This window comes from Cherax quadricarinatus, chromosome 8, assembly GCF_038502225.1.
Source record: "Cherax quadricarinatus isolate ZL_2023a chromosome 8, ASM3850222v1, whole genome shotgun sequence".
Taxonomy (NCBI): domain Eukaryota; kingdom Metazoa; phylum Arthropoda; class Malacostraca; order Decapoda; family Parastacidae; genus Cherax; species Cherax quadricarinatus.
Window position 1 is genome coordinate 26,789,227 of NC_091299.1, and position 14,394 is coordinate 26,803,620.

Consider the following 14,394-nt stretch of genomic DNA (forward strand, 5'->3'; position numbering starts at 1 on the left):
TGTGATATCATCATGCCTCTGGAAAGACAGTGGTAGAATGGATGATAGTGAAGGTGTTTTTTCTGTGTCACCCTGCCTTAGTGGCACATGGCCATTGAGGTAGAATTTTTTTATATAAGTCTTGACTTTTATTCACAGGTCTGGGAGGCTAGAAAAAGCTTTACGGTTAGCTCTTGATCTGAAGGACTATGACTGCTTTATGGCTGTCCATATTGTGGCAAAACGTAATGGAGACAATCAGATAGCAACAACAGCATTGGAAAATGCCCGTGAGCTGGAGTCGTCATGTAGCTCTAGCGCATCTTGTAGCTCAGTACTGTATGGAGAGTCAAGCACAAGCTCAGGGTCAGAGTCATGCAGTGAGTCTTGTTCCACCTGTTTTTCTGACAGTGGATCACCCTGTGGTTCTGAGTCTGGTGACCACAGGAGACTGGGTAAGATTAATATCCTAATCTTATCTCATGATGCATCCTTGTTTTCCTAAATAACCTTTCACAGTCTTCATAATACGGACTCATAATTGTTAGAGGAAACAATAACAATTAACACAAAAAATATGCACACAGCCTACAGACTTTCTGGCTGTGCTGTGCCTTTCCTTTGATCCACGGACATCTTCAAGCAGAAGTGATGCTTATCAAGCTTCAGATCTATACTTATAACAATTGAGACTTCTTACATTAGCTTGTTATAATTTGAAAATTTCACAATAACCTAAAACTACAATACCAGAATACAATAAAATACAGTATCAGAAATAATGAATCAGTATACACTGTAACTACTTCACATCATATGACTTGATCAGCTGAAATGAGCAAGATGTGAGTAAACATTCACTGCTGTGAGGTGTCATCTCACCTCCATTGATCTGAACTAAAACCTCTTGCTTGAGAACTGGGTGAGCTTGAAGACATAGAGTATTTTGTGTAATCATATACAGTGGACCCCCGCATAACGATTACCTCCGAATGCGACCAATTATGTAAGTGTATTTAAGTAAGTGCGTTTGTACGTGTATGTTTGGGGGTCTGAAATGGACTAATCTACTTCACAATATTTCTTATGGGAACAAATTCGGTCAGTACTGGCACCTGAACATACTTCTGGAGTGAAAAAATATCGTTAACCGGGGGTCCACTGTATTAGTTATTAATTTTTTATTTATTTTTTTGTGATATATCTATGTTAAAATATAGCCCATGTTGGTTTTCACAGCTCTTGTCATATTGAAAACTTGTATACGTATATTCCTAACAAGATTCTCATAATCCTTTTATTGTTTGAAAGCTTGTGTATTCTTAATAAAATAGCATAAAACAGTATAACAAGTAAATGTTCATGATATGCTAGTGAGTGAATAATTAATATCATATAATGTGCTGAGTAAATACAATGTTGAATAATCTTTCTGACACCCTTATGAGTATATGATTGTGTCTGAAATTACAAAATGTTACTTTTCAAAGATGCCAAAGCTTGTGCTCACTGCACGAGTGACAGAACTGTCTTCAAATGTCTCTTGAAGAGTATACTCTTCAACATACGTTTGAAGCTCACCAACTTAAAATTATTAAAATATAGTATTATATTTCTGAGTGTTTATTGTTGCCAGGTATTGTATCCATTTTGATGACTATGATTTATTTTAGAATTTATTCTGCATTGGATGCACAGTAAATTGATATTCTTCACTCATACCAGGAGAGGAGTGTGGTGATGGCAGACTTGAGGTTATAACAGAGTCAAAAACTCCACAACAGCCTCAACACTCTTCACAGTTGGTATGGAAGGATTTTCTCAAGTGTATAAAACAGATTTTAGCAGTACAGCATATAAAACCATATACATTTCTTCCTTTTTGTTGTTCACTTTATAATGTAAATCCTGTTTTAAGTCCTACTAATTTACCTAAATATTGCACCATCCTTTATACCCTAAAAAATATTTATTTAATTACATGTTAAATCTTGTAGTACATCTTGTCCTGGTAAAAAACTTCACTGGTTAATAGTAAATATTCTATGAATGGTATTGATATACCACTATGTGTTGCATTATATTAGCTAAAAAAGAATTATTAATTTAGTATCTCTTGTTAGACACTTATAATAGTCAGACTTGTACATACTGTACACTCCATTGTCTTTTATTATTCAAGTATAGATTTCATAAGTGTGTTCTTTCCTCAGCTACCAGGAGTCCAGTATATGCCACTCAATGACAACCCAGCCCACAGTGTTGGAATATCAACAACCAGGCCAATAGAGTATCCCAATTCTTGTCAGAGCCACGCAACAGCCATCACCTCCCAGGATGGCACTGTGACAATCAACATCAGACAACCAGATCGCACTCTGAAGAAAGCAGCTAGACATTCAGTTAGTCCATTTGCAGCAAGATCTAGTTCACAGGCTACTGTGAAGTCTTCTCCAGGAAATAGCAAAAGGCCACCAAGGACAGTCAGAGAGGTGTTCTATTCATCTGATCCAAATGAAGAGTTTGTTGATTCTGACACAGTTTCAGTATTTGTGGATAAAGATGAATTGCAGAATCAGTATGACCGTGCAGTGTATCATGGTACGTAACTTTTTAGTTTTTCTATTATTGTTTGAGAATTGAGTCTAAATTCTTAGTCACTTAAGCCATTAACTAATTGACTGGGAAGTACAGTGCCTGCAATCTGAAGGAGGGGTGAGGATATTTGCAGTTTTGAACTGTAGTATCAGCACCCCTCTGGCAAGACAGTGATGGAGTGAATGATGGTAAAAGCATTTCTTCTCTTTCAGGTCACCCTAACTCAGTGTGAGACGGCCAGTTTGTTGAAAAATTAAATGTAGTATATATTAGTAATGCTGAACCATTTAGTGACTTAAGAATTTTGGACTCATTCATTCTTGTTGCAACTGCTAGCTGTCATTGTGGTGTATGTCACTTGTAGTTGAGTTCACATTTCTTACTGACCTAATATGACTGTCTAGTAGTGTAACCTATGTTATGCTTTAGCACAATGTTTATTTTGTTCTGTATTCTCTGTCATCTGTCCAGTTTCAAGGTTTTAAAGGGGAGAATCACTACTGTTTTGAAAGTCTCTGCACAAAGATTTTGCATTGGGTGGAAGCTTAATTTATATTTGTGTATTATTGACACTGTTGTGGTAAGTCACTTTTATTTCTAGAGATAGTTGAGGGTTTCCTCATCATTTTTTAATGTGGAAGACTGTTTTATAAAACATAAGTAGTAGGTTGGTAGACAGCAACCGCCCAGGGAGGTACTACCGTCCTGCCAAGTGAGTGTAAAACGAAAGCCTGTAATTGTTTTACATGATGGTAGGATTGCTGGTGTCTTTTGTGTGTCTCATAAACATACAAGATTTCAGGTACGTCTTGCTACTTCTACTTACACTTAGGTCACACTACACATGCATGTACATGTTTATGTATATACACTCATGTGAGTTTTCTTTGATTTTATCTTAATAGTTCTTATTCTTATTGCTTTTCCTTTCATATCCATGTGGAAGTGGAATAAGAATCTTTCCTCCCTAAGCCATGCATGTTGTAAAAGTCAACTAAAATGCCGGGAACAGTGGGCTAGTAATCCCTTTTCCCGTATAGCTTACTAAAAACAAAAAGAAGAAAATCATCAAAGTGGGATGTTTGAATGTGCATGTTGTGGATTGTGGATGTTGTGAATGAAAAGAAGCTGGATGTCCTGGCTTTAAGTGAAACAAAGCTGAAGGGGATAGGAGAGTTTCAGTGGGGAGAAATAAATGGGATTAGGTCAGGAGTTTCAAATAGAGTTAGAGCTAAAGAAGGAGTAGCAATAATGTTGAAGGATAAGTTATGGCAGGAAAAGAGGGAATATAAATGTATAAATTCAAGGATTATGTGGAGTAAAATAATGGTTGGATATGAAAAGTGAGTTGTAGTAAGTGTTTTTGCACCTGGAGAAGAGAGAAATATAGAGGAGAGAGAGAGATTTTGGGAAATGTTGAGTGAGTGCATGGGGAGTTTTGAACTAAGTGAGAGAGTACCTGTGGTTGGGGATCTCAATGCTAAAGTGGGTAAAAATGTTGGGGAGGGAGTAGTAGATAAATTTGGGATGCCAGGGGTAAATGAAAATGGGAAGCCTTTAATTGAGCTATGTATAGAAAGAGGTTTGGTAATAAGTAATGCATATTTTATGAAAAAGAGGATAAACAAGTATACAAGGCATGATATAGCACATAATGAAAGTAGTTTGTTAGATTATGTATTGGTGGATAAAAGGCTGATGGGTAGGCTTCAAGATGTACATGTTTATAGAGGGGCAACGGATATATCGGATCATTATTTAGTTGTAGCTACAGTTAGAGTAAGTGGTATATGGGACAAAAGGAAAATGACAACAGCAAGTAAGAGAGAGGTGAAAGTATATAAACTAAGGGAGGAGGAAGTTAGGGTGAGATATAAGCATCTATTGGCAGAAAGGTGGGCTAATGCAAGTATGAGTAGTGTGGGGGGTTGAAGAGGGTTGGGATAGTTTTAAAAATGCAATATTAGAATGTGGGGCAGAAGTTTGTGGCTATAGGAGGGTGGGTGCAGGAGGAGAGAGGAGTGACTGGTGGAATGATGCCATAAAGGGTGTGATAAAAGAGAAAAAGGTAGCTTATGAGAGTTTTTTACAAAGCAGAAGTGTTGTAAGAAGAGTAGAGTATATGGAGAGTAAAAGAAAGGTGAAGAAAGTGGTGAGAGAGTGCAAAAGGAGAGCGGATAATAGAGTGGGAGAGGCACTGTCAAGAAATTTTGCAGAAAATAAGAAAAAAATTTTGGAGTGAGATAAACAAGTTAAGAAAGCCTAGGGAATGAATGGATTTGTCTGTTAAAAACAGAGTAGGGGAGTTAGTAGATGGGGAGCTGGAGGTATTGGGTAGATGGCAGGAATATTTTGAGAAACTTTTAAATGTCGATGCAGACAGGGAGGCGGTAATTTCATGCACTGGCCAGGGAGGTATACCATCTTTTAGGAGTGAAGAAGAACAGGATGCGAGTGTGGGGGAGTTGCATGAGGCATTACATAGAATGAAAGGGAGTAAAGCAGCTGGAACTGACGGGATCATGACAGAAATGTTAAAAGCAGGGGGGATATAGTATTGGAGTGGTTGGTATTTTTGTTTAATAAATATATGAAAGTGGGGAAGGTACCTAGGGATTGGCAGAAAGCATGTATAGTTCCTTTATATAAAGGGAAGGGGGACAAATGAGATTGTAAAAATTATTGGGGAATAAGTTTACAGAGTATACCAGGTGAAATGTACGGTAGGGTTATTATTGAAAGAATTAGAGGTAAGACAGAGAGTAGGATTGCAGATGAGCAAGGAGGCTTTAGAGTGGGTAGGGGATGTGTAGATAAAGTGTTTACATTAAAGCATATATGTAAACAGTATTTAGATAAAGGTAGGGAAGTTTTCATTGCATTTGTGGATTTAGAAAAGGCATATGATAGGATATATGATAGGGTAGGGGTCGTCCTCGAAAGGGTTGGAGAGAGGGGGTAAAGGAGGTTTTGTGGGCAAGGGGCTTGGACTTCCAGCAAGCGTGCGTGAGCTTGTTAGATAGGAGTGAATGGAGACGAATGGTACTTGGGACCTGACGATCTGTTGGAGTGTGAGCAGGGTAATATTTAGTGAAGGGATTCAGGGAAACCGGTTATTTTCATATAGTCGGACTTGAGTCCTGGAAATGGGAAGTACAATGCCTGCACTTTAAAGGAGGGGTTTGGGATATTGGCAGTTTGGAGGGATATGTTGTGTATCTTTATATGTGTATGCTTCTAAACTGTTGTATTCTGAGCACCTCTGCAAAAACAGTGATAATGTGCGAGTGTGGTGAAAGTGTTGAATGATGATGAAAGTATTTTCTTTTTGGGGATTTTCTTTCTTTTTTTTGGGTCACCCTGCCTCAGTGGGAGACGGCCGATTTGTTGAAACAAAAAAAAAAAAAAATGATAGAGTGGATAGGAGAGCATTATTATTATTATAATCAAAAAGAAGCGCTAAGCCACAAGGATAGGAGAGCAATGTGGCAGATGTTACAAGTGTATGGAATAGGTAGTAAGTTACTAAATGCTGTAAAGAGTTTTTATGAGGATAGTGAAGCTCAGGTTAGGATGTGTAGAAGAGAGGGAGATTACTTCCTGGTAAAAGTAGGTCAACACCAACACTCTTATATGCGTGTGAAGGTTGGGTTGTAAATGCTGCAGCGAGAAGGCAGCTGGAGGCACTGGAGATGTCCTGTCTAAGGCCAGTGTGTGGTGTAAATATTCAAGTTTATTCTCTATAATGGTTACAATGTGGGGTTTACAGGTTTTGGGTATTTTGTGGTTTACATGTTATAAAATACTAATTACAGAGGGGATCACTAGGACACCTAGCATGGCTAGGCATTTCCAGCAGACTTAGATTAATTTTTACAGATTATAGTATTAAGGCTAAGTGACTACATCATAATTTGTGAGTTTAGCAATGTGAATGCTTTTGTTTTGGCACAATACAAAGTGTCTATATTGGAGTATCATAGGCAAACTTATGACTAGTTAGGATTTATTATTTTAAGATTAAGATTAGTATTTCTGGGTTTATAGTCAGTGGGTGAGTGAGTGTAATTTTGAACCACCAGGTGGTTATCATGTAGTTAGTTGTCAGGGTGTATCAGGGAGATAAGATGTTTTCCAACTGTAGTTTTGAAAGTGATGAATGTGTCTGCAGTTCTAGAGTTTTCAGGTAGGGTGTTCCAGATTTTAGGAATTCGGAGAATTCGGAGTGTGGAAATTAGGAGAAGGTGTGGAGTTAATAAAAGTATTAGTCAGAGGGCTGAAGAGGGGTTGTTGAGGTGGTTTGGTCATTTAGAGAGAATGGATCAAAGTAGAATGACTTGGAGAGCATATAAATCTGTAGGGTAAGGTAGGCGGTGTAGGGGTCATCCTCGAAAAGGTTGGAGGGAGGGGGTAAAGGAGGTTTTGTGGGCAAGGGGCTTGGACTTCTAGCAAGCGTGCGTGAGCGTGTTGGATAGGAGTGAATGGAGATGAATGGTTTTTGGGACCTGATAAGCTGTTGGAGTGTGAGCATCGTAATATTTAGTGAAGGGATTCAGGGAAACCTGTTATTTTTATATAGCCGGACTTGAGTACTGGAAATGGGAAGTACAATGCCTGCACTTTAAAGGAGGGGTTTGGGATATTGGCAGTTTGGAGGGATATGTTATATATCTTTATATATGCTTCTAAACTGTTGCATCTGGGCGCCTGTGGAAAGACAGTGGTTATGTATGAGTGAGGTGAAAGTATTTGAGTGATGATGAAAGTATTTTGTTTTAGGGGATTTTCTTTCTTTTTGGGTCACCCTGCCTCGGTGGGAGACGGCCGACTTGTTGAAAAAAAAAATTCTGAACAGTTCTGGAAATATTTATGAAGTACATTCTCTTATTCATAACTTACATCATTTTGTATTTCGAGTGTGGTACATACTACTTTGGTAATTATATAGATGTCAAGATAAAAGTATACTGTAGGGTATTTCATGGTGGAATGTGAATATCTTTCAGTTTATAAGTGATGCAGTGACTGGAGCTTTTGACATAGGTATATTGTAAAAAATTTCAGAAACACCAAAGCAAACTTTTATTTATAGTTTAATGCCACTCTTATGCTTGCGAGCTTAGCCAATGGTGCTGATGTTATTTTCTTCATGCAGTTCAGAATGGAGGTTGGAAAAAATGGTTATTCAGTGATTGTATTCTTTAAATATTTCTTAGGCTTTTACTACAGGGGCGACCACAGTGTCTTTGTTTTCCTTTTCCAGTTTCCCAGCTTTATAACTTTGTCTTTGCTCTTGTTAATTGCTACCAGTTATTTATTTAGTCATTCATGAAGTCTAGCCAAGTCTTTCAGCAGACTTCTTTCATCCTTTACAGTTTGTATTCTCCTTATCAGTTAAGCTTCAGCTGTAAACAAAGATAGGTTTTTAACACACTGACTGACTGTCTAGCAACAACGTAGGGTAACCTGGAAAAAGTAGCTCATTCTCCATCATTCATTCAGTAGGTGTTTTACCAGAAGTGGGGAGGCATCACATTTCAAATGACCTCTCTAAACTACCTTCTTTAGAGTGTAGTCACTGTACTTACACCTCTGGGACTCAAGTCCAGCTAACCAGTTTCCCTGAATTTCTTCATAAATGTTACCTTACTCACACTCCAACATCAAGTCACTCCATAAAAGCCGGGTCACCATCTGGAGAAGACCCGGGCCGGAAGTACCGGCAAATCCCTAATGAATCCATAAAAGCTCATTTGTCTCCACTCACTCCAATCAAACACACAGAAGCCTGCTGAATGCTCAAACCCCTAGCGCTCAAAACTACCTTAACCCCTTTCTCCAACTCTTCCTGGGATCACTGGTACCTTTCCTTCTACCCTAGATTTATACACCCTCTTCATCATCATCCTATTTTGCTCCATCCTTCTCTCTAACTGTCCATAACACCTCAGCAACTCCTACTCAGCAATTGGACACATATGAGGCAGTTCCTGCAGTCAAGTCATTACTATGCACTAGAGGAGGCAATTCCTGCAATCAAGTCATTACTATGCACTAGAAACAATATGCGACACAACACTGATTCTTGTACAACTTCATTAGTTATACTTCCATGTTGAGGCTTCATTTTTTTATAGTAACTTTGTTTAACCCTTAAACGGTCCAAACGTATATATACGTTCACTCGCGTAGCGCCCCAACTTTTTTGAGGAAAAAAAACAATCTTTTCTTTTAAAAGGAAAAAAGAGCATATGGTACCCAGGCATCCCCAATTATTTTAATATGACACACAGTGAGTGCGCACACCCATTCTCTCATGTCTAGGTGACTCAGGCTTAATGTGGCAATGTTGAATGAATGACAAAGAAAACGTATATATACGTTTGGGGCGCTACACGCGTGGATGTTTATATACGTTTGGACCGTTTAAGGGTTAATATTGGTCAAGTATTCCCTCATCCACACTAATATTTATTCATTTACCTAGCTTGCTGCCCAGATTTATTAAATTAGAAGTGTTCTTACAATCTAGAAATATATAGGCCACCCATCCCTTTCTTTTCTGTTTGACCTCTGTAAATTTATTGTGTGTGTCTATAAGCTTTGTAAGACACATCCTTCCACTTCTGAATCCATGCTGGTGTCCTGCAAGGAATTTAGTACTTCAGTTAGATTTTTTAACACCCTTGCTGCCTACTACCTAGGTAGGGTGAAAAAAAAAAAAAAAGATAATACATCCATCATCACTCATTCAGTAGCTGTATGACCAGAAAAACCAAAGTTAACGAATGAAGATACTGCAAATACAGGGGCTTGACTATATATTTTATGTATATTTTTTCAAGGAATAAAGAAGCCAAATGTATGGAATAGGAGGTAGGTTATTGAAAGCAGTGAAGAGTCTTTACGAGGACAGTGAGGCTCAGGTTAGAGCATGTAGGCAAGAGGGAGATTATTTCCCAGTAAAAGTAAGCCTTAGACAGATATGTAATGTCACCATGGTTGTTCAATATATTTATAGATGGAGTTGTAAGAGAAGTGATTGCTCAAGTGTTGGCAAGAGGTGTGGGGTTGAAAGATAAAGAATCAAACACAAAGTGGGAGTTGTCACAATTGCTCTTTGCTGATGACACTGTGCTTTTGGGAGATTCTAAAGAGAAGTTGCAGAGGTTGGTTGATGAGCTCGGTAGGTATGTAAAAGAAGGAAATTAAAAGTGAATATAGGAAAGAGTAAGGTGATGAGGATAACAAAAAAATTAGGTAATGGATGATTGGATATCTGATTGGAGGGAGAGAGAGTATGGAAGAGGTGAATGTATTCAGATATTTAGGAGTGGACGTGTCAGCAGATGGGTCTATGAAAGATGAGGTGAATCATAGAATTGATGAGGGGAAAAAGGTGAGTGGTGCACTGAAGAGTCTGTGGAGACAGAAGTTTATCCATAAAAGCAAAGAAAGGAATGTATGAGAGTATAGTTATACCATGGTGGTGAATGTTGCAACAAGGAGAAGGCTGGAGGCAGTGGAGATGTCATATCTAAGGGCAATGTGTGGTGTGAATATAATGCAGAGAATCCATGGTTTGGAGATTAGAAGGAGGTGCAGGATTACCAAAACTATTATCCAGAGGGCTGAGGAGGGGTTATTGAGATGGTTTGGACATGTAGAGAGGATGGAACGAAATAGAATGACTTTGAGAGGAAAGGTTGAAGGTAGGGGGTGAAGGAGGTTTTTTGTGTGAGGGGCTTGGACTTCCAGCAAGAGTGCATGAGCATGTTAGATAGGAGCAAATGGCGAAAAATAGTTTTTAGGACTTGACATGCTGTTAGAGTGAAAGCAAGGTAACATTTATGAAAGGATTCAGGAAAACCGGTAAGCCAGACTTGATTCCTGGAGATGCGAAGTACAGTGCCGGCACTTTGAAGAAGGGTGTTAATGTTGCAGTTTTATAACTGTAGTGTAAGTGTCCCTCAGGAGAGACATAGATGGAGTAAATAATTATGGAAGTTTTTCTTTTTTGGGGTGTTAATGTTGCAGTTTTATAACTGTAGTGTAAGTGTCCCTCAGGAGAGACATAGATGGAGTAAATAAATATGGAAGTTTTTCTTTTTTGGGCCACCCTGCCTTGGTGGGAAACAGCCGATGTGTTAATAAAATATAAAATAAAAAAGAAGCTTAGAACTCACAATCTAGAATTCAACTTATCATGATTTCAAGACTTGTCCATTCCTTGAATATTTTAGTCATTTGATGTCGTGTTTTTCAACTAGTGGTCACACTAGCTGAATTTTTGTAAATATAAATTATGAGATTTTTCTTTTCTGGATTGATAAGATATGATATTTTCATGAGAATTAACATGCTCTGTAGTTTTTTATGTTACACCAAAATTAGCCTACTTAATGTTCTATCCTTGCTAGAATTTTCTAATGATTTGGTATAATACAGCTTATTCCTACTTCTATCAAACATCTGCCTAACTTTAATATTATGTAACCATCAGTGAATAGTGACCTGTAGCTCAGTAGTTTGTGTTCTGTCATAGCTGAAGAGACTAAGGTTTGAATCCTAGGTTAGACAGCTGTTCTTACTTTGGTTAGGCAAGTGTTCTTACATTGGTTACCACTGTTCACTTAGGTGTTAGTCAACTGTTGTGGTTTGCAGCCTAAGCAGTGGTAATATTCCTTAGATAGGGCTGGGCTTTGAAATAAGCTGAAGTTCACCAACATTCATCCAATAGCTGTCTTGTCAGATACATGGACATCACAGTTCAAATGATCCTCTCACCTAATATCCCCAGCCATCATTTAGAATATAAAAACTTTACTACTGTATTCTCACCTCCAGAACTTAAACCTGGCAAACCCGTTTTCTCAAATTCCTCTATGAATATTGCATGCTGTACCTTGCTTATGTTTCAGTAAGATGTTAAATCCTAAAAACCACTTTTCTCCACTCATTCCAATCTAGTATACTCACATGCCTGCTGAATGCTCAGGCCCCTACTGCTTAAAACCTCCTTAACACCCTCCAACACTTCCTGGAACTTTCCCTATATACTCTTAAGTCAGTCTGTTTTCCTCCACCCTTTTCTAAATGACAAAACCATCTCACCCTACCTCTGTTTATTTCCCTAGTTTTTTAGTAATACTGTAATTCTACTGTACAATTTACCTAGTATGCTCAAGAGATGTATTTTCCTTGTCCTAGTATGCTCAAGATTTGTATTTCCTTGTCCCCTTGTATTAATCAGCTGTGTTTGCTTTCTGTCAGTCTTTATGTACTTCCTTTCTTTTATGCATATTGTAAACAAACACAGCAGCCATTTCAACACTACAGTATATCTCTCAACCTGCTTTCATCATTTCAACATTAAAGTATATCCCCTGAACCTGCATTTATCATTTAAGCTCTACAGTATATCCCACAACTTGTATTTATCATTTGAATATAAATCCAATCTGTCCCAACTGTTTTACTTCTTTCATCATCATACACTTTCCACACATTCACCTCTGGCTCTTCCCTACTTACAACAGATCCTCTTCCTTCCTGTTCCACTCATGAAATCACTCCCTCCCTTTCTTCTTCAACATTTAACAACTTAAAATATTCTCTCTTTCCATCAAACATCTCATTTCTTTCGTTTGTAACTGCCAAGTCTAAGTTCCTTCCAAAAGTTTCGTATTGTCAGCAAAATATGCTGATAAAAGCTTATCTATTCTCTCATTTGCTTTCCTTTTGCACTCCCTCATCACTACTTGAACACCTCTTTTTCTCTTCATATAATCTGCTTCCTGTATATCATGTTTACATTCAAGAAACCTTTCATAGGCTCACTTTTGCTCTGTTATGACTTCCATTTTTCACATCACTCTACTAATCATTTTTCTTCCCACCTATGCCCACTCTCCTGTAACAGTAAACTTCTGTAATGAGTGTAACCACTGTGTTCTTAAATACACACCTCACCTTCTCAGTCTCCTCCTCTTCCTCATTACCAGCTCTTATTATAGCCTGCCATTCTTTCTAAAGTTTCTCCTCCCATTAACTGTCCTCTTTTTAGTTTACTCAGTTTCAGTGCACTCTTACACATTGACACCACTCTAACTCATTCTCTCTCTCTTACTCTAGCAACCACAAAATAACACTGACAGATCAGTCATTCCTCTCAGTTTAATTATGTGATGCTCTGATTATAAGTATTCAGGAGTTACAGCAAAAATTAATGAACTCTCACCTTGTTTGGCAAAACAGTTGTTACTGAAAAACCTACAAGTTCTGGCTATACACATAGATATAAAGCACTACATATATTTGTACATATATATGTACTTATGTATATAGCATGTGTGTGTATGCATGTGCATGGATGCACGCACACGCATACATGCACATACACACAGTGCTGTATTTATTTAGCCATTAAGTGCCTGAAAGTTATATCCATATATAAGAAATGATGTGGAAGTCCCATTGTGTGTCCTTCACTTCGTAATATACAGTATTAATTTCTGGTGCTGGCCTTCTTTTCTTATTTTTAATTATTTTCTTGTTTATTTAATTTTGTTCAATTCTTAATGCAGGTTTTGGGAGCAACTTCTTGGAACCAAGGTATAGTATGAATTACTTAAGCTAACAAAGTTGTCAAGTGCTCATTCTTGGTACTACTGCAGCAGTACCAGAGTAATAACTTACCCTTACCTGCATTGTAAAGTGCTCATTCTTAGTACTACTACAACAGTACCAGAGTAAATTGTAAAGTGCTCATGCTTGGTACTACTGCAGCAGTACCAGAGTAATAACTTACCCTTACCTGCATTGTAAAGTGCTCATTCTTAGTACTCCTGCAGCAATACCAGAGTAATAACTTACCCTTACCTGCATTGTAAAGTGCTCAGTCTTAGTACTCCTGCAGCAGTACCAGAGTAATAACTTACCCTTACCTGCATTTAGGCAATTCTTACTCGTAGTATCTTTTGTTTTAATGCTTTTTAATAGCAAGGAAACAGTGTTGTCAGTAGCTCTAACATCTTTATAGAAACAATATCGCTTCAAATAATTTGTTAATAATGCATCTCCCATCTTCTGAGATTTTCTTTACATATTTAAAAAATGTTTTTTTGTTTTCAAGATATTTAACTTGGCATTTATTATTTCTATAATAAATAAGTGCATATGAATTAGTTAAGTAGCATTTTTGTTCGTACAGTTTTAAAGTACATAATGTGAACTTTTCACTGGATATGAGTAGTGTAATAATATTTATACTACATACTACTCTTATTTTTTTTTTAACACGTCGGCCGTTTCTCATTATGTGTACTAATTGTGCATACTGTTCTCTATTTTAATTTGCATTCCATTCATTTTTTATTCTTCCACTGCAGTTTTTAGAGTCTTTATTAAAATGCAATGTGATAACAAAAGTAGAAAGTGTAAGAAAAATATTTAACATATTTCAACAAATAATTGAGTGACTGAAATCAAATCATAGTAGTAAAGATGATTGCTGGTAGTTCTTCTCATCAATGAAAGAAAATATTTAATGATGATAGAAGTTTATAGTGAACACAACTGTAACCTGTAAAGCTTTTAGGTTCTTTACATGGATGTTGGTGTTATAGTACATATATGAAATATATGTACATACTATATGTCTAGTGATTTTGAGTTTAAATTTTTGCTGAGAGAGCAGTTAGTTAAGGATAAAATCTTTTTACTTACAAAAGTCAGGTTTAGAAAGTTATAAGTAGCTTATTAAATGAAAATTGCATAATGTGTGCATGTGTAGGTAAAATACATATTTTACATAAT

General features: G+C 37.3%; 1 protein-coding gene across 1 annotated transcript in view; it reads left to right on the top strand.

Moving 5' to 3' along the window:
• The window catches only part of frtz (WD repeat-containing and planar cell polarity effector protein fritz), a 77,705-nt gene that overhangs the window by 46,480 nt on the left and 16,831 nt on the right, over nucleotides 1–14,394 (top strand). Inside the window, 4 exon segments of the mRNA XM_070082976.1 lie at nucleotides 139–434; nucleotides 1,705–1,784; nucleotides 2,193–2,580; nucleotides 13,164–13,191. Coding sequence (XP_069939077.1) covers nucleotides 139–434; nucleotides 1,705–1,784; nucleotides 2,193–2,580; nucleotides 13,164–13,191 — 792 coding nt within the window.